We start from the raw sequence: 21,340 nt of genomic DNA on the forward strand, positions 1-21,340 counted from the left end.
GGTAAGTTGTCTTGGTCCCGCTGAATTTCTTCGTTTACCCTTTGGTCTTTATGGAATTTTGCATCGTCGGCAAATAGTAAGGCGTTGGTATCGACAGGTCATTGATGTACAGAACAAACAACCATATATATCTATAAAACGTTATCATAACATGTACAATGTATGTTACATTGACTCGACTTTCAGAACAAGGACAAAAACTCGTCATAATAAATCATTGAACATTTGTCAAAATAAAGAAAAAATATATAATAGAATAAAATTAAAGAAATAAATACACAGTAAGAACATGCGTACGAATATTGTCCTAGTTCTGTATATATAGATAGTTTGCACTTTCTCAAATGGATTATTTTATGAATGTGATATAGCAGAATTGCATTCACTTACATATAATCGCCTTGTTATCCAGTAAATGCGTCCGTGTATCCCGGGGTATTTTGTCACTGGCTGCGCCACTCCTAAATCGTTAATGACGTCATCATAATATAAATAATGACGTTACGTCATGAGTTCAAAATGACGCCAACAAAATGGCTTCCTCCATTAGATTTTGCCCTCCACATTTTAACATTAATCTTATTATTCATGTCATACTATTTTTGTCCCAAAGACTTCTATGACTCGATCGTTTCATAAAATGTCATACGCAATGAAACCTCATTTAATATCCTTAAATCGATATATTCCACATGTTACCGTGTGTTTGTCTTAATTGAGAAAGACGATGCTTACATACTGAAGGAAAACCTTATAAATGTATTTTAGAATGAAAGCTTTTTCTGTGTATAAGCAAAGAAAGAAAGCCAGCCATGACAAAAAACTGTGATTTATTGGTCTTCTATAAACGATTAAAACTTATTAATCTGGTATCATCTATCTTTCATTAATTAGGTGGAAAATTATTTATGTTTTGTTCAATTATCATGCAAAATTCTAACATCAGAAAAGGAAATTTCCGAATTGCTTACTGAAAAAACCCAATGATAATTGCTTTATATTTGTCGATTTAAGTTACGTTTTGTGCCATTTATATTTATAATGTTTAATCAAAAACGATCAATACCGATATTTGATTGATATCTCCGTCTTCTGTCTCGATTTAATAAAAAAAAAAAACATCAATTCTTATTAGCTGCAAGCCCCGTTACGCGGTATAATTATGCTGACGGGAAAACTAAAGCTTCCTCTCTAAGTACATGTTGTTCGTGAGGATATAATTGTCACGTGTAAAGTCACATTTACCCTCAGTCCATTGTCAGATGGGGGGTAGGTTCCATTGTCAGATGGTGGGTAGGTTCCATTGTCAGATGGTGGGTAGGTTCCATTGTCAGATGGGGGGTAGGTTCCATTGTCAGATGGTGGGTAAGGTGACGTGGGGAAAATCAAATATCAAATATGTTCAAACGATGTAAAAAAACAAAAACAAAAAAAAAGACAAAGAAAAGAAGAAAGACAAAAGAGTCAAACAGAAATATACGAAATAGTGAAGTGTAACCAGATAACTGAGATTTTAAAGTGTAAATCTCTAAATACTTTCAGAAATAAATATATTTATTATTATATACAAATATATCATGGGTGTCTGTGAAATAGTCCAGAATATTCGACACGAGGTACTGGTAATCGACCGATGTTCAATTGCACAATGCTTGCGGCCTCGGGAAACAGTTCATCTGGGCGGTCCCAACACCTCGGGGAGGAGTTTCTTTTTACTGTTGACTGACTGTATAATATAGCAAAAGTTAAAAATTTCCCTATGCATGAATTTTCAGTGCTGCATTTTGATTTAAGAATGGTTTAGGAGAGCTTATTTTTAAAGAAATGATGTTATGAGTTATAATTCATACACTGCATCGTATATAATTAAATGACTAATGATCATAATTCACATTTACAAATACAAATAATTGTTATGAGGACAGTCCTCAATATCAACCTTGGCGTATATTACAGTATTATGTAGAGTTCGTGAACCCTCTCTTCATCCTCAATAATGAAACGACATGAATGTTACCATCACTTTACACTAACTCCCTCAGGACATATGACTTTGAACATATAAATCATGTACATTTGTAGATTGATGTCTAACAGCCAAAGAAATCCGAACGTGATATAGTCATTTAGAACGACATGAGCCTTATGTTTGATTGAGAAATACGATAATGCACTCTGTGGCCGACCTTACTGCATATTAATATATTGTTGCGTAAGATATATGTTTGATCTATAAAGACCGCATGAATCAATTTCTGTATTGCAACACTTTGAGGAATACTGAATGACTGCGTTTCCTGTTATTCGCTAGTGTGTGATGAAATACAGGGACTTTATTATTAGATAATACATGTCAGTGAACTGTATATGAATATCAAATAGTGCACGTGCGTTGAATTGTATATAGATATTACATGATACACTTGAATTGTATATGAATATTACTTTGTACACGTAAGCTGAATTGTATATGAATATTAAAAAGTGCACGTTTGTTGAATTTTATACGAATATTACATAGCTATTACGTGGTACACGTGCGCTGAATACGAATACTACATAATACACGTGCATTGAATTGTATATAGATATTACATTGTACATGTGCTGAATCGTATATATATATATTACATTGTGCACGTGCTGAATCGTATATAGATATTACATTGTACACATATGCTGAATTGTATATAGATATTACATTGAACACATGTGCTGAATCGTATATAGATATTACATTGAACACATGTGCTGAATCGTATATAGATATTACATTGTACACATGTGCTGAATCGTATATAGATATAACATTGTACACATATGCTGAATCGTATATAGATATAACATTGTACACATGTGCTGAATCGTAAATAGATATTACATTGTACACATGTGCTGAATCGTACATAGATATTACACGGTACACTTGCGTTTACGTCAACATGTACTTTTATTTATTGAAGAGTGACATTGGAATCGTGTTCTCTAATCGACCTGGTTATTTCATTTATACGCAGAAATTCTTTCTTTAAAAAAAAAAAACCTAGTGAACTTCGCAAAGGAATAGTTTCGAAACAGCCTGCTATTAGATGGGTTTGAAGTTAACACAAACAATACTGTGATCACCTGTATAAATTGCAATGAACTAAATAAAAAAAATACAAGCGTTTAAATTGCTTTATCAACTCATAGTGCGTAATCTAGTTTTTATTTGATGAAAATAATTAGTTTTCATATCAGGATATTTGCATGTCTCAAATTCAACAGAGACTGGACATCAGGTAAACCCTATACAAGTCCCCACCCTGTAGTTTCACAGAAGTTAATCTGATTGACATAACATCATCTCCATACACTAAGCTATAAATGTTTTATACATACCATCTACGACAAGAGAGTACTTTATTATGATGATCTGTATTTTATTTTTATTTTGATTATTGAGAGAGAGAGATACATATGAAATATAATTAATATGATGATCTTATTTTAACCGGTTGTAACATACCATTTTTAACATTTGATTATTGAGAGAGATAAATACGAAATGTAATTATTATGATGATCTGTATTTTAACCGGATTGTAACATACCATTTTTAACATTTGATTATTGATAAATACGAGTTGTAATTATTATGATTACAGTTATAATGATCGACACTGGTCAATCCGATAGAGGAGATCAGCGAAGACAAACTATTATTATTAATAATCATTGTTATTGTAGCTTTACGAAGATTTATGTCGATTTTGAGGACATATATTTTCCAGTATCGATGACTCTGATATTATAGTTTACTATGTCAATACAGATCACTGTTTCTATTTTACATGTGTCAAGGTTAATATTGTTTTACTCGAGCACCATGTTTATCAGTGACGTAAATGTACCGTAACAATAAAATAACGTTTGAGAAGGCCGCATGAATAACGTATCTTTGCGTTTGGGAAACTAAGGTGAAATACACATGTTACTAATGAAAATTAGAAAAAAAAAAAAAAAAAAACCCCGTCTAGCCAAAGGTTTGTGAGGTTAAAGCATACAACTGCTAGGGAGAAAAGCTGATTGGCAATATAAAAACCACAAGGTGGTCAGGACAGTTTGCTGTGATGGGTAAGTGCAATGTATCATTTTATGCTGGGAGGCCATGTAAAGCTCTTCCTTGACGCTGATGTGATCTCCCCCAATCAGACGCTTGATTTGTCAGAGTAATGACGTTTGCCGACATCCTACATGTACACCTAGCTACTAATCAATCAGTGCTGCTTACATTACAAACACCTTGTCATGAAGTCTAAAACGATAAAATAGAATTAAGAAAGATAAAAGCGTCAATGCTATTGAAATCATTTCGAGAAGAAATTATAAGCAATAATGCAGGCATTCTCCAGATAAAAACCCTCGGGGTGTGACATTCTGTTCTTTCTATATCTATATATCAGAATAAAGTTGAATTTCAAACACAAATAAATATATATATATAAAAAAAAAATGCACAAAAATAGTCATGTAATATACCAAAATGTTTGTTAGGACATGTAGTCTCATAGAATTTACTGTAGATGCCATCAGTTTCTTCTATAGAGTTACTTTGTGGTAAGATGCAGCATGGCATAATTCTGAGTTACAAAAACGGCCTAACCTGAAAAATAGCCAAGCAATGTTCTCACAAGTGTCTATATTACAGGATAGGAGCATTTGTTTGACCGGATTTGACTTTATGTACGTACAGTGTATAAACACTTATTTTGTTTTTACCTTGAAATGCAAATGGCGGATGTGAAAAATATTGTTCAAATATGGCATAAAGAAAGGCATTTCAATCAATAAAAATGTTCCTATATCATACCCTAAAGACATTTGATCATAGTAACAAGGAACTTTTAAAGTCAAATTGTTGAACTGGTGTTCGAGTTTGTGGCCTCTTTCTGCTTTCTGAAATAATCATATTTTACCCCAAACTCAACAGTTGAACATTTTTGTCTAAAAGCAGTCTTCTTGTCATGGTTTTTATATCTTTAAAGTCTAATAACAGCATTTTTGATGTTTGAAATACCTCCTATGCCATATTTGTGTGATATTGTTCACGATCGCCATTTGCATTTCAACGTCAAGATGTTTATACATATTAAAAAGTCAAATCTGGTCGAACCAATACTCCTATTTTGTGCATTAGTCACTTGTGATGAAAACGACATGGCTATTTTGTACAATGTATGCGATACCATCGAACTGATTTTGTTCCCCTGAACTATGCATGTTTCGTATGTTTTGTTGAAATTTACAAACAGCTTAACAGATTACATGTCAACAACAAGTCACACAATTTTCCATGATACATACTAACAGTTCATCAAGTTGTTTCCTGTTAAATTACACCAAAGTAGGAATGTATAGGTTTGTAAAATACCACTGTTTTGCTTGAATTTGCTGTTTAGATGTCCCTTAACAAATAAAGAGGTATATATTTTTTTCAAAATGTTAGGCTCTCCTCGTCTCACAATCAGGTTAGGATCTGTTTTCAAATATGCAATTGTTACATATCTGAAGTGGTCCTCAAACAAAACTATAGAAAATAGCAATGGCCATATCTGTAAGCCACTTTTTGAAGTAGCGATAGATAAAAAGTTAGTTTACTCTTGACTTTCATTTGCTGCAAACCGTATTAGGATAAGTTCAATCTTCAAGTCTCCGTCAGTTGCTGATAGAAGCAGGTTTTAAGACTGGTCATACAAAAGATCAATAGTATAGTGGACAGAAACAAACATTACAAAAAAATGATTCTTTCCTATCATACCGTCTTAAATGTTAACCTTTGTGTGCAGTTATGTAACAGAGAGAGGACGCATATTTTATTAATACAAGCTATAACACAAGTTTGGAATTTCTTTTCCCCAGTTTAGGCAATGGGAAAATGCTAGTTTTTACAGGGGCTACAAATAGGTACAAACATTTCTCAAAATGTAGCAAATTGAAATTAATTAATCTACGCATCAGAACACATTCCGCTTGCAATTTGCGACAATGGAGACTTATAATTCAAAGTATAGTCTGTCATCCTCTGATTTCCTCACAGCTGCCAGGATCAAACAGAGACGGTACTGAAGGTACGGTCAGAAGATAGTTAAACAAAGACATAAAAGCTGAAAGAAAAGAGGTAAACAGTTCACATCACTAGAACATTAAGGTCATAAAGTTTCTTGAATACTGAAAGCTGAAGGTAGCAATCCATATTGTATATTGGAAGAAAATCTCACGATATGTACAAGATACCTAAAAAAAATGATTTGTTTTCCTCATCATGCATGTTTAACATCACGCCAAAACTTTTTATATTGTCCATGTATTAACGTTCACTTAATTAATCTCGTAATAAAAGGATTGAATCATTAAACACGATTTTATATGCATGTATATCAAAGGTAACATGAAGTCTTTTATTTGATGTTTGACTACACAACACGATTTCGTACTTACAATACCATTACGCCCTTTATTCAATGTATCTTAATTTTCTGCTTAAGAGGCTCATCTGACAAAAATACAGGGCGATGGGCGAAAGTTGCTAAAACATTGACTACCTGTAAATATTAGTGTGTATGTGTGCTATTACTTGCCGGCTATTTTAAGATATATATCCTGTTCCGGATTTCAGGAATTCTTTTAATTAATTTGAAAGGATTTTTCTGCTTGCTGTATCTTAACACATTTTACTACTTTACCTGCCCACATTACGTGTGTATGAAATATCCCGAGGCGTTCCGGAAACCACGTGTGTCCAACACCAGAACTTTGGCACGTGTGCAAAGTGTAAAATGTAGACGTGCCCTTATTTGGATTTTACCTGAAATTTTGGCTTGGCTAAGGATAATCGTTTGGTGGGAAATCCAAGAAAAGAGTGTAACGAGTGGTCGGAATGACGTCTGGGATGGATGGATAAGGTTAGTATATAAAGAACAGATAGCTGTTCATTTTTATTGTTTCTCCATACATAGATGGGAATATGAATACTTCTAAGATGACGATGCTTTTTTCTTGTATGTATCAATTATCAAGTATATGCAGAACTCGATAATTTCGGATTGTTTCATCTTAATGTGTGTATATGATTTGCCCATTCCATATCTAATAAAATTGTTGGGCTTTTTTTTTTTTGTTTTTATAATTTCTCATTGATGATTATTTACATTTATATATATGTGTATTGCATATACATTATATGAATTATGATATATGTATATATATATATATTCTTTTTCGTAAACGATTAATTAATTTTTATCGACAGTGACTAGATTTATTGGATTTTTGCTGATATTCCTAACTCAAACCGGAAGTTATGGAAATGTACTTCCGGATGACACCAGCTTTTGTGGCGGCCGCAGTGGCGGTGGGTCCTGGAGCGTAGACAACCCAGAAACTGGAGCACAATTGGAAAGTGTTCCTGTATCCCTCTCGGAGGTTTCCCAACGTCTAGTTATAAAAAGTCAATATATTGCTGACACGACCAGAAATCTTAAATCATTATATGTAAGTATAAATAATTGGATATAAGTATAAATCACTGTATGCAAGTATATATCATTGTATGTAAGTATAAATCATTGTATGTAAGTATAAATCATTGTATATACGTATAAATCACTTTATGTAAGTATAAATAACTATGCAAGTTAGTATCACTGTATGTAAGTATATATCATTGTATGTAAGTATAAATCACTTTATGTACATTGTAAGTATAAATCACTATGTAAGTATAAATAGCTATGTAAGTATAAATCACTATGTAAGTATATATCATTGTATATAAGTATAAATAATTGTATGTACGTATATATCACTGTATATAAGTATGTATCACTGTATATAAGTATTTATCACTGTATGTAAGTACATTCAGTAGTAATATTATTTATCGAATACGATAACCCCGTGATGTGTGACCAAGGCAGGGACGAACCATAACATAAAGATATCAATGCCCGGAAAGCAACCACGTTTCTTTGATTACTCATCCACTAATTAAAGTCACCATATGCATCCAGCCTTGTTAATCAGAATGTTCATATCTTAAGAATCGCATAAAAAGCAAATATTAGATTTTCAAATATTTTGATTAAAATCTAGTTTACTTCCGCATTAACCGAATTTATAATGTTGATTTAAGGCTGCCAACAAAATACAAGATTCCAGTCAACTTGAAGTCCTTTCTTCCATGTCACGCTTGACGGGCTTCCCGCCGAATCCTTCTGAAGGCAGGGTAAGTCATACGACTATTACATTTGTGGAGTAATAGAACAATAACCTATACCATCACATGATTTATGTAATTTAATACTAATGACGTGGTATAAAAAAAATATATAAGATGAATGTTTATCATAGAACAGATATAAAAAGAGCATTTCATGCAAATTGTATTCTAAAGCAATTTCTGTACAACGTCGATACTACTCCGTATAATACTTCATAGAGGTGTGTTTTCAAAGGAACTTGATACTTTGCTGCAATTCTTTCGCATTTTATCTGTATAACAAATCTGACAGGATGTCATTAACTTCAACATGTTCTGTCCTATTACTTAGGAGTTTGGGATGAGATCACTCTTTGATTACGACATTGTGACGTCATTATCAAATATCCAATCAAAATACTCGTTTATCTATTCCATGGGATATATTTCTCATTAAAGTGTGGGGATGGATGATAATAACTTTAGGTCTGCCAATAGACACATGTATTGATACAATCGGTCCTTACGATAAACATATTACACACACAGAATTGTATTCTGTGGGTTTAGGGGAAATCATTTTCATCTTGTTTAATTGGCGTCTAAAATTATGTTACAAATAGTAAGACGGTCCCCACCTACACAACTTTAAATACTTGACCCGGAATTGCAAAAATAGACGCCTCTATTCGTAGAATGTTAAAAAAGCGTCGATATCAATGTAAGTAGATAGGTCAATTGATTGGCTATACCTAATTATCTAGTTAGTTATAATCTTAACATCGGTATGTAAAAAGGTGTATATACCTTTTTATCTCGTCAGTCGATCTTAATATCGTTATTTAAAGGAGGACAGGTTCCCTTAATACCGGTCGTAACATCGTTATTTTAAGGATGAAATTTACATATCTTGTATGTTAATCTGTTTTACATACTTTTCTTTATAGAATAAACGTTTATGTCAAACCGCTAAATATCGGTTAAATGTTATAGGTGCATTTATTTGAAAGGTAATTCGAATTGCAACATTAAGACATTTTAACTTAAATGTCATTTCACAATATCGCACGGCGAAAAAACCCACTATGATGCTAGACTTTAGACATTTCGTTTGAACAACACTTGACTACCGGTAGACAGTTTTATGTTTTGGGATATAAATCAAATTATCACCTGTTGTATTTTGTGATAAACTAAATTGCTCTGACGTGGAACATTAATCACCCGTTGATTAGGACACGGAACAAGGCAATGATCACGGGAATAATTATTTAATACATCACGGATGTCAAATCATCGTTCCTCATTACACAATATATACATTCTTTCTGTATGTATGTAATGTACACTAAGTATACGCTATAGTTATAAAACAGTCATTATGTACAGTGTATTATGTCAAAGGACGGTTATAACATGTATATACATTTGTTTATACAAATGTTACATACAATGATCACACGTAATATTTATATACAATGATTTAGCACTATATAAATTTGTGTAGTATACAAATACGTATCTGAATTCATATCATTTAAAGATTTTACCATTTTTTGATAAAATGTTACTTGCAAAATAAATAGAGGATATATAACAGTGTCTTCAGTAATACCAAATATATTTCACGAGTGGGGCTAATATTTTGATATTTTTCACGAGTGCGCAAATATCATTTTTATAGAATAAATAATGTTTGATATTTCACTGGTAAAAATGTAATAAAACTACATTTATGATGCTACATCTCAGAAAAAGAGTGATTATGGTTTAAAAACAGGACTAGTCCGTGGATTATTTTCTTACAATGCCATAAGTTTCATACTTAACACGACTACATTATGTACCTCCCCTCTAAAGCTTCACCCTCTTTTGGTATCGTTAAAAGCATCTCTTAGACACTCTCTTGTTGTCCATGTTTGATCTGTAGTTTTTGGTCTCACCAGCTATCATTAGGACGTTATTTCCATTTGTTAATGATAACTAGATATAATGCTATACTGTACGTGGTAGGGTAAGGGTCATATATCAGTGTATGAGTTGTGGGTGGTGTAACATCCTAGATAATGGCTTATTGAAATGAAACATTGTACATGGAGGCGTGTTCCATAATGAGGCAGCTTTTAGGTACATTAAAGATAATTGACATGAGACATTTAAATACAGACTGTACATGTCTACCATGGGTTTTCTGTTAGAAATAGTAAATCATTATATATCTAATAGTATCACATTCCATAGTATTTTCTAACGTTCCTATAATAATAAAAAGGGGCATAGGACATTTGTAAAGTTAAACCCATCATTATCACTAAAATATCCAGTGTTACCGTGACTGATACATAGCATTATAGCTCGCTGTTCTATAACAATAGTTTATACAAAAACACGATTTAACATTTAGTCCACTCTATTGTTCTCTGATGTCGGGTGCCAAGTACATGATATAATGTTAGTGTTATCACAAAGTGACATTTAATTAAAGTGTATGCTGTATGTTTTATACCTAAAATGGAATTGTATTCATAGATCAATGAATGTTTAAGTCGGGAAGTCACAATCAATATAATGAAGTTCGTGCAGCTCCAGCGGAGTCATATCCTTCTTTTGTGTATTCATGAGTCTTAAATTGAACAGCAAACAGTGACAATAAAACGATGATTTATTAGGCAATTAGGTTAGAAAATGAAGATAAAGGAAAAGGCGATCTTAAAGCATTATATATGTCGGTAGGACAACATCAAAAGGCACATCAAATTGTTGATCTGATTAATTAATTAATACAAAAGACAAATGCTAACATTTTAATTACATAGGTAACGTTATAAAGCTGGTGATTGTCTATAATATTGTCTTATTTTTTCAGCTGAATGATACATTGTTAAATAATTTCAACGGGTTACAGAAAATCTTAGCTTTCATGAGGTTGGCGAAGAAAAACGAATATTCTCCAGTGTATAAACGAAGCATTAGCACGATAATGAATCAGATTAAGGGCATCCTGTGTGAACTTTCCATATTGTTAAGGAGTCAGAGTATACCAGTACAACGAATTAGAATGCGTATGCCAAACGATTACAAAACCATGTCACAGACCTTTCGCTATTCCTGGATATATGTTCTACTGCGTGACGTACTGGGATTCTTTGAAGGAAGCATAACCCTCTACACATCGTACAGCTAAGATTGTGTATAGCCTTGTGAGGGTATCAAATCGATTAGGGAGATTGGCTATGGAAACAAAATGGCAGTGTGACTTGAATCTGAGTGAAATTCAGAGTGTGAAGGTGTATTGATGTTTATCAGTAGGAGTGTCGGGTGTGAATGTGTATTAACATTTTGTACGTTTATCAGTGAGAGTGTCGGGTGTGAATGTGTATTTATGTTTATCCGTGGGAGTGTCGGGTGTGAATGTATATTTATGTTTATCAGATGAAGTGTCGGGTGTGAATGGGTATTAGTGTTTACCTGTGGAAGTGTCGGGTGTGAATGGGTATTAGTGTTTACCTGTGGAAGTGTCGGGTGTGAATGGGTATTAGTGTTTATCTGTGGAAGTGTCGGGTGTGAATGGGTATTTATGTTTATCTGCGGGAGTGTCGGGTGTGAATGTGTATTTATGTTTATGAGTAGAAGTGTCGGGTGTGAATGGGTATTAGTGTTTATCTGCGGGAGTGTCGGGTGTGAATGTGTATGTTTATCTGTGGAAGTGTCGGGTGTGAATGGGTATTTATGTTTATCTGTTGGTGACTGGTGTGAATGTGTATTTAAACTATGTAGTAGTGTAAGAGAGGAAATTATCTTTTTATCAATATGACATCATTTATTTATTTGAATAAGTACATTTATAACAAATGCCTCTACAGACATTATCATTTACTCCATTGAAATCAAGAGATCTTCATAATAAAGTATTAGGTTCGAAATGATTTGCTATTTGTTATTGAATGTGTTATAACAAAAAAAGTTTTGAGAATACCATAACACACTGTTAAAAAAACATAATATATATAAAACGTAAAAAGTCCATAGCTATCTTTTCTATCTATTATTGGCGCATCTATGATGTTAGTTCTACTTATTTAACGAAATGAAGCATATTAATATCTACCACTCGGCCAATATCGCAACCTTCAGATATCGGTATTCCCTGACATGCCTTCATTTCTCTCAATGATTGACCACAGAGTGTCTGAACATCTTACTTGAGTCGCGTTTATTTGCGACATCGACAATTCAAACTCCGATATCTCATCTCTTACTCAATATTCGCTTAGGTTGACTGTCCCTATGGTAACGCTTAGGTTGACTGTCCCTATGGTAACGCTTAGGTTGACTGTCCCTATGGTAAAAAAGGCTTATGAGCCCTAGTGTTCAATGCAAAAGATGAAATTACAATTCAAAGTAGGAAAGTAGGCTACAAATGTAATTAAGCAAAAACATGTACACATTGACATCACATGCAAAATACCATTGGTCTAGAAAATTTATTACAACCATTATAATTTATTATATCAAACCATAAACAAAGGATCTTACATGAGTGGTTATTTCATATGGATTTTTTTAAACGAGTTTAATAAATCTCATATGACATAGCCATAGCCACTCGTGTGAGATTCTATTTATCACATACCTAATATTTATGAGAATATAAACAAAAAACTTTCAATTTGCGTTTCTGTATAAAACAGGCGAACTCCGCCTCGGATGGGACGTTTCCAAACAAAACATTAACGGACCTTTGCTAGAACACTACAGAATCAAATAAGAATAAGGAACTTCTTAAATGTATTTAACCAATGCTGATAGCCTACTAAATAAACTAGAGGGGTTAATATTAAGAATTTCACAGATGGATAATATTAATATAATAGTAGTAACAGAAGTATACCCTAAAACAGTAGATATATGCCAAATAAGGTAGAGTTTATCATCCCAGGTTAATGTCTCTTTATGAATGAAAACACAGAAAGGCACCACAGACAAGTATGTCTGTATATAAAGGAAGGCATTAAAAGTGGATTTAGAGAGCCAGTTTAAAGAAAGTAAGTAAAAATTAAACTCAAGGGGGGGGGTTAACTCCTTTAGTAAGAAAGTCAAAACTCAAATGAAGAAAACATAGCGGAGATTAATAATATCATTACACTAGCAGCAGCTCAGAAATCATACTCTCACCTATTAATTGTATGGGATTTTAACTTACCGAAAATTAACTGGAACACATGGTCACCAAATGGGAGCAAAGACAGTGAAAGTTTTATAGAATGCCTTAGAGATCACTATCTGTATCAACACGTGAGAGAGCATACAAGGTACAGGAGAGGTAATGAACCCAGTATACTGGACCTGGTTATCACAAAGGAATGGGTAATGGTGAAAGATGTGTTTTTATAATTTGATAACATAAGGTCGAATGGTCCAATTTTGAGTAAAATAGAAAAAAGTACAGGGCATGGCAGCGATATCTGGAAACAAAACTCCAGTAAAAATAAAAAGAGTATGCACAAATTTGAAATCAGCTGAAGTGGGAAATACGAAAATCAAAGCGGGAACATGGAAAAAACAAAAAGGATCACAGAGGACATTTAACAAACCCCCAAAAAATTGGAAATATGTCAACTCTAAGAGAAAGGTTTAAACCGGAATACCAGGCCTTAAAGGATGAAATGGAGACGATCAACAAATGGCAGATAATGACAGAGACAAAGCAGGGGTGTTAGCAAGTTATTTTGGCAGTGTTTTCACACAAAGGCATATGTGAGACTTACCAGAATTTAAGAAAAGATATATTCATACCAAAGGTGAAGAATTGTCTGTAGCAGGTCTCAATAAATCTCAGTGTGTTTAATCAGCGTTGTAGGGAAAACACTTGAAAAACTGCTGAGGGGCAGGATTGTCGACCACATGAACAGAAATAACAGTAACAGGCAGTTTGGCTTTCTTCCCGGGACAACGTTACATGAGTAGTAGAACAGGAGAGCATTCACACAAACTCTTCAAAAATCACAGACACCTTGATATATGGAAAAATGTCTTCACTTTCCGTGTAGTTGATCTATGGAACAGTCTTCCTTATGATGTAATAGATTCAACTGGTGTTATAAAGTTTGAAATTGCTCTAGATGGGTACTATAAACGTGAAAATTTAACTTTTAAATTTTAGTTTTAATGCTGTTCATTTGACACAGGAAGTATGGTATAATGTAAATTTTGTTTTTGTGTACTGATATGGATATATAGGCTCATAGCCTGCGTCCATAATGTATCCTATTTATTATCATATTAAAGATGATGCAATAGAAAACATATATAATAAATAACGAAGTATCATACCATATTATATAACAATTTACTCAGATATATACATTGTTAAAAATCCAACAAGTTAAACGAGTAATGATGAGTTAAACAATTACAAAATAGTATCGTACATTTGAGTAATTTGTGAAGTTCTGATTGAACATATCACAATCAACTAAGATATGCATGTCCAGAATCAGTGTTTGGTTGGATAAGGATCCGTTCCGTCCGTCGCGCCACCCCCGCCGTATGCTCCACTTGGTGCCCCGCCGTACGCTCCACTCGGTGCCCCTCCGTATGTTCCACTTGTTGCCCCTCCGTACGCTCCACTCGGTGCCCCTCCGTACGCTCCACTTGGTGCCCCTCCGTACGCTCCACTCGGTGCCCCTCCGTACGCTCCACTCGGTGCCCCTCCGTACGCTCCACTCGGTGCCCCTCCGTATGCTTCACTCGGTGCCCCAACATTTGGGAGCGGGGGATATGCTGCAGGAGGCGGGATATGTTGTTCCCCAAACGCCCCCGGAAGAGCAGCATCCCCGTACATAGTGTTATAGGACGGTGGAGGGACGTTGGGATATCCAGCCATATATTGCTGAGGGAAGGCTGCCATTGCGGCTGCCGCCTCCCGTTGCCTCCTCTCTCTTCGTTCATCTCTCCCTGTCAACGATACCAATGGTAATGATAATTGTTTATTAAAGAATGATTAGTTGAAGACATTGCTTGATACACCCACAGAACTAAAATTACATGGATTACATTAATGTACAAAAAGTACGACAACAGTGTCATTAAATCGCTAATCTTTCTCTCTGTCGTATGGTTTTAATCTGACCTTGACATTGCTTTATCATTTGTCGTGTCATTCCGGACATGCGCCATCATTTGTGGAATGTGTGAGAAGCTTTCACATAAAGAAGTTTTCCTACTTTTCCTTTAATACTTTAAACACTTACGGGCCGCAGCATGCGACTGCTCCGTGATTTGTAAGACCGCTACACGTGTGGTTTTTCTGGAATGGTTCTTCATACAGCAAATCGCCAATCCTATGGCCAGAATCAGAAATACCACTGCCGTGCCGACAATGGCTATCATAAGACCATTATTACTGTCCCTGTAAAATAGGTTTGAAACATATCATCCTGCGGTAAACTGAACATACAGTACCTATTCGCCGATATACATTAACTAGCATTAAAACCTCTATGGGTTTTCTACGCCGATATACATTAACTAGCATTAAAACCTCTATGGGTTTTCTACGCCGATATACATTAACTAGCATTAAAACCTCTATTGGTTTTCTACGCCGATATACATTAACTAGCATTAAAACCTCTATGTGTTTTCCGAACATATGGATAATGACAGAATTATAAAAATATATTGAATGGTAGAATATAGACGCTAATGATGACATAATGTGAGAATCAATACCGAATTTCTTCATTATTACATGTAACATCAGGAAATTACCCACTGATTACGGTTAATCTCTTATGTGGTGCTCAACTCTCTTTATGTAAATGAGCCGTTGGAAAAGTGTCATGCACGCAAGAGTTGTTTTCAAAAATGGCGCACTGGCGATCAAAGCCACGAATCAGCAGCCCTAAGTCGATCAGAGTAATGGTTGTTAGCGCCAATCAAAAGACAAGGATCGGGTAAAATCAATTCAACTACGACTTAAAGATTCAAAGTGAGTTTATAAGACAGAAATAAAGGGATGCTAAACGTGAAGAGCATTCATGAATTGGCAGTGAAACGTCTCGGCTTTTGATAAACTTTTTCTCATTATCATCCTTGGATGTAAATCGCATAAACGGGGAGGTGTGTAAAGTGTGGTCAAGCTTATCTCGAGATCTCGGAGGTTGGTAAAGTGTGGTCAAGTTAGTATCGGATACAGGGAGGTTTGTAAGGTGTAGTCAAGTAACTGTCGGATACTAGGAGGTTTGTAAGGTGTGATCAAGTTACTGTCGGATACTGGGAGGTTTGTAAGGTGTGGTCAAGTTAGTGTCGGGTACTGGGAGGTTTTTAAGGTGTGGTCAAGTTAGTGTCGGATACTGGGAGGTGTGTAAAGTGTGGTCAAGCTTATCTCAAAATCTCGGAGGTTGGTAAAGTGTGGTCAAGTAACTGTCGGATACAGGGAGGTTTGTAAGGTGTGGTCAAGTTAGTGTCGGATACTGGGGGTTTGTAAGGTGTGGTCAAGTTAGTGTCAGATACTGGGAGGTTTGTAAGGTGTGGTCAAGTTAGTGTCGGATACTGGGAGGTTTGTAAGGTGTGATCAAGTTACTGTCGGATACTGGGAGGTTTGTAAGGTGTGGTCAAGTTAGTGTCGGGTACTGGGGGTTTGTAAGGTGTGGTCAAGTTACTGTCGGGTACTGGGAGGTTTGTAAGGTGTGGTCAAGTTAGTGTCGGGTACTGGGAGGTTTGTAAGGTGAGGTCAAGTTAGTGTCGGATACAGGGAGGTTTGTAAGGTGTGGTCAAGTAACTGTCGGATACTAGGAGGTTTGTAAGGTGTGATCAAGTTACTGTCGGATACTGGGAGGTTTGTAAGGTGTGGTCAAGTTAGTGTCGGATACTGGGAGGTTTGTAAGGTGTGGTCAAGTTAGTGTCGGGTACTGGGGGTTTGTAAGGTGTGGTCAAGTTACTGTCGGATACTGGGGGTTTGTAAGGTGTGGTCAAGTTAGTGTCGGATACTGGGAGGTTTGTAAGGTGTGGTCAAGTTAGTGTCGGATACTGGGAGGTTTGTAAGGTGTGGTCAAGTTAGTGTCGGATACTGGGAGGTTTGTAAGGTGTGGTCAAGTTAGTGTCGGATACAGGGAGGTTTGTAAGGTGTGGTCAAGTAACTGTCGGATACTAGGAGGTTTGTAAGGTGTGATCAAGTTACTGTCGGATACTGGGAGGTTTGTAAGGTGTGGTCAAGTTAGTGTCGGGTACTGGGGGGTTTGTAAGGTGTGGTCAAGTTACTGTCGGATACTGGGAGGTGTGTAAAGTGTGGTCAAGCTTATCTCAAAATCTCGGAGGTTGGTAAAGTGTGGTCAAGTAACTGTCGGATACAGGGAGGTTTGTAAGGTGTGGTCAAGTTAGTGTCGGATACTGGGAGGTTTGTAAGGTGTGGTCAAGTTAGTGTCGGATACTGGGAGGTTTGTAAGGTGTGGTCGAATTAGTGTCGGATACTGGGAGGTTTGTAAGGTGTGGTCAAGTTGGTGTCGGATACTGGGAGGTTTGTAAGGTGTGGTCAAGTTAGTGTCGGATACTGGGAGGTTTGTAAGGTGTGATCAAGTTACTGTCGGATACTGGGAGGTTTGTAAGGTGTGGTCAAGTTAGTGTCGGGTACTGGGAGGTTTTTAAGGTGTGGTCAAGTTAGTGTCGGATACTGGGAGGTGTGTAAAGTGTGGTCAAGCTTATCTCAAAATCTCGGAGGTTGGTAAAGTGTGGTCAAGTAACTGTCGGATACAGGGAGGTTTGTAAGGTGTGGTCAAGTTAGTGTCGGATACTGGGGGTTTGTAAGGTGTGGTCAAGTTAGTGTCAGATACTGGGAGGTTTGTAAGGTGTGGTCATGTTACTGTAGGATACTGGGAGGTTTGTTAGGTGTGGTCAAGTTAGTGTCGGATACAGGGAGGTTTGTAAGGTGTGGTCAAGTTAGTGTCGGATACAGGGAGGTTTGTAAGGTGTGGTCAAGTTACTGTCGGATACTGGGAGGTTTGTAAGGTGTGGTCAAGTTAGTGTCGGATACAGGGAGGTTTGTAAGGTGTGGTCAAGTTAGTGTCGGATACTGGGGGGTTTGTAAGGTGTGGTCAAGTTACTGTCGGATACTAGGAGGTTTGTAAGGTGTGATCAAGTTACTGTCGGATACTGGGAGGTTTGTAAGGTGTGGTCAAGTTAGTGTCGGATACTGGGAGGTTTGTAAGGTGTGGTCAAGTTAGTGTCGGGTACTGGGGGTTTGTAAGGTGTGGTCAAGTTAGTGTCGGATACTGGGAGGTTTGTAAGGTGTGGTCAAGTTAGTGTCGGGTACTGGGAGGTTTGTAAGGTGTGGTTAAGTTACTGTCGGATACTGGGAGGTTTGTAAGGTGTGTTCAAGTTAGTGTCGGATACTGGGAGGTTTGTAAGGTGTGGTCAAGTTAGTTTCGGATACTGGGAGGTTTGTAAAGTGTGGTCAAGTTAGTGTCGGATACTGGGAGGCTTGTAAAGTGTGGTCAAGTTAGTGTCGGATACTAGGAGATCTGTAAGGTGTGGTCAAGTTAGTGTCGGGTACTGGGAGGTTTGTAAGATATTGTTTATAGAATTACTAATGCAAAAAATCTGTATTTTGTGTAACAACATTTCCTCCGAGGACGCGAAACATGTAACTTAATTGATCATACATTGCAATATCCCAGTATTGTATTGTTATAGATAAACATTGTATTGTTATAGATAAACATTGTATTGTTATACATATGTAGATATAACATTGTATTTTTATAGATATAACATTGTATCGTTATAGATAAACATTGTATTGTTATAGATATAACATTGTATTGTTATAGATATAACATTGTATTGTTAAAGATATAACATTGTCTTGTTAAAGATATAACATTGTCTTGTTAAAGATATAACATTGTATTGTTGATGGAGTTAATGGAAAATATGCAGGAAAAAATGTATTGAGTATTGTCAAATATGATCTAACAGTTGTAAATGATCTTAACATTGGCGGTAGAGTTACGGGCTGGAGAAATATCTTACTCGCAGCAGTATTGGTCGTTGACGTCACCACAGCATTTGTCTGCACAGTTTGTATATGTTGTAATTGTTACACCACCGCCTGTCGACACGGACTTACACACACTTCCGCCATCACATACTGCAAGGGAAACAGATTTATCGGATAATACGGTGTCAGACTTCTGTCTAGAAATAGCACCTGTTGATAGGATTTTAATAAGTCTAATAATGATACCATTTCTAAATTTTAAATTATTCAACTTTAGTCACGGATCCATACATGTTTTAAGTCCAGATAAACCTTCCCCATCTACAAAAGAGGGTTACAGACAGGGGAACTATCAACTGAAACACATATTAATATCATTTCAAACAATTTGATTAGGGGTAAAATGATATTAAGTCGGACACGATATAGAGTTGGACGTTTTAAACACGTCTTACCGTCCTCTTTCCGTCTACTGTATAATATATAACAAAGACTGCATCTCTCATATTATTTTCTTCCCTATACAGAAATAATACATTGTTTGACAGTGATGTTGTGTCTTTATTGAATAAATCGTGTTTTAACTATCTCTAAGAAAACAATTATATAGACGAGGTCTTGTTTGTTTTTAATACAATTTGCATTTATGACTCACAAAAGTGTATCAATGTAAATTACGTATTGATTCTTGTTACCGTAAAAGATTTGAGTGTTGGAACATTTCTCAGTTTCAGTTCAGATTAACATGATGAGGTTCTCCGAGAAAGCAAAGCAGCACTTGTACCCCCCCCCCCCCCCCCCCCCCCCCCCCCCGAGAAATCCCGGGGTAGGGGATAATTCAAGATAGTCGCCATAAATCAGACCACGTGAAGAAAGAGAAGGTGATCTGAACCGCTAGAGGGCGCCTTCTTTGAGATTAGAGCCTGTTTCATGATGTCGATATATAAACGTGTGCCCGTAAACTGGGACATTGGTGGAGATGGTGACACACTACTTACGTTCAAGTAGTACGCCCAACACTAAAACGACGCTTGGTAACATCCCTATCCGTTTCGGTAATTCCAGCTGTCAATAATTGATTTCCGACATGAAAATCGCCACGCTTTCACTTCAAACAATTCTTAAAGGTAGCGTTTTTCAATCACAGTTCATAGTCACTGAATACAGTTTAATGATTTCGAAATGTACTGAAACTTCACCTGGGCCAGGTTACATGTACATGCAGATTTGTCAACTTAACGCTCAGATAAAAATTCCTTCATCCATAGCTTCTCCATCATAATGTCTAGAAATTATATGAATCACCCGAGACGCAAATGACCACTTACTATTGCAAATTATAAAACTCTGTGACTGAATTGTGAAAATGAGAATTCTGCTTTTTCATTATTGAGTCAGAACCTGTCAAAGTTTGATACCTAAATAGCTAAACCATTGTGACGTCAGGATTCCGAGGATATGGTGTGTAACAGGTACGTATCACGAATACTATTGTTTTACAGACACCAGGTATATAGTTCTATTGTTACTGATTGGTATTTAAAGGTATGACAATATACACGTGTAACGATTAGAAGTGCAGCGAACCATTTGTACGTAGTTCTTGGGTCATTGTGTCGAAATCTGATAGACACTCGGGGCGTATAGATCTAGATGCCTTCAAAGGGCATTCATTCTAGCTTTGCTACCAGAAGATTACTGAATATCTCTTCAAATCAAATAATTCATTTTGTTTTCTTTGTATAGTTTATTTTTATATATATTTTTTTCTAATTAAATATTTCTTTGATATCGTTGTCTTTGATTGTTACTTTAAAACATAAACATGTTTCACAATTTCATGTTGTTTTGTCTTAGTTGTGTGAATTTTTGTTTTTAACATCTTTTGGCGTTAAAAAGTCAACGAGTATAAAGTACTAAATATCGATTAAATAATTAAATGTTACAAACCTCAGTCAGAAATCCGGCATGATTCAGTCACATAGATACATTGTACTGTACCTATAATTGCAGTTGTGCATGGAAGGGACATAACTCCCAGCAAAATATTTCAAAACGCGAGTTGAAAGTTGTATACTTGATTTCCTAAATATACAGTGTAC

The 21,340-nt window shown here is 35.7% G+C and overlaps 2 protein-coding genes across 2 annotated transcripts; one reads left to right on the forward strand and one right to left on the reverse strand.

The window, feature by feature from the left end:
* The first annotated feature begins 7,297 nt into the window (after positions 1 to 7,297).
* On the forward strand, positions 7,298 to 12,166 carry LOC117338829. Its single transcript, XM_033900186.1, has 3 exons — positions 7,298 to 7,533; positions 8,174 to 8,266; positions 11,106 to 12,166. The coding sequence occupies exons 2-3, from the start codon at positions 8,222 to 8,224 to the stop codon at positions 11,421 to 11,423; spliced, it is 363 nt and encodes a 120-aa protein (XP_033756077.1). The 5' UTR covers positions 7,298 to 7,533; positions 8,174 to 8,221; the 3' UTR covers positions 11,424 to 12,166.
* A 2,477-nt stretch (positions 12,167 to 14,643) lies between these two features.
* On the reverse strand, positions 14,644 to 19,370 carry LOC117338742 (chorion protein S36-like). Its single transcript, XM_033900049.1, has 3 exons — positions 19,271 to 19,370; positions 15,493 to 15,650; positions 14,644 to 15,196 (listed from the first exon to the last, which is right to left on the reverse strand). Exons 2-3 carry the CDS (start codon positions 15,629 to 15,631, stop codon positions 14,736 to 14,738), a joined length of 600 nt encoding a protein of 199 aa, XP_033755940.1. The 5' UTR covers positions 15,632 to 15,650; positions 19,271 to 19,370; the 3' UTR covers positions 14,644 to 14,735.
* Positions 19,371 to 21,340: the final 1,970 nt, after the last annotated feature.

This window comes from Pecten maximus, chromosome 12 (genome assembly GCF_902652985.1).
Source record: "Pecten maximus chromosome 12, xPecMax1.1, whole genome shotgun sequence".
Lineage (NCBI taxonomy): Eukaryota > Metazoa > Mollusca > Bivalvia > Pectinida > Pectinidae > Pecten > Pecten maximus.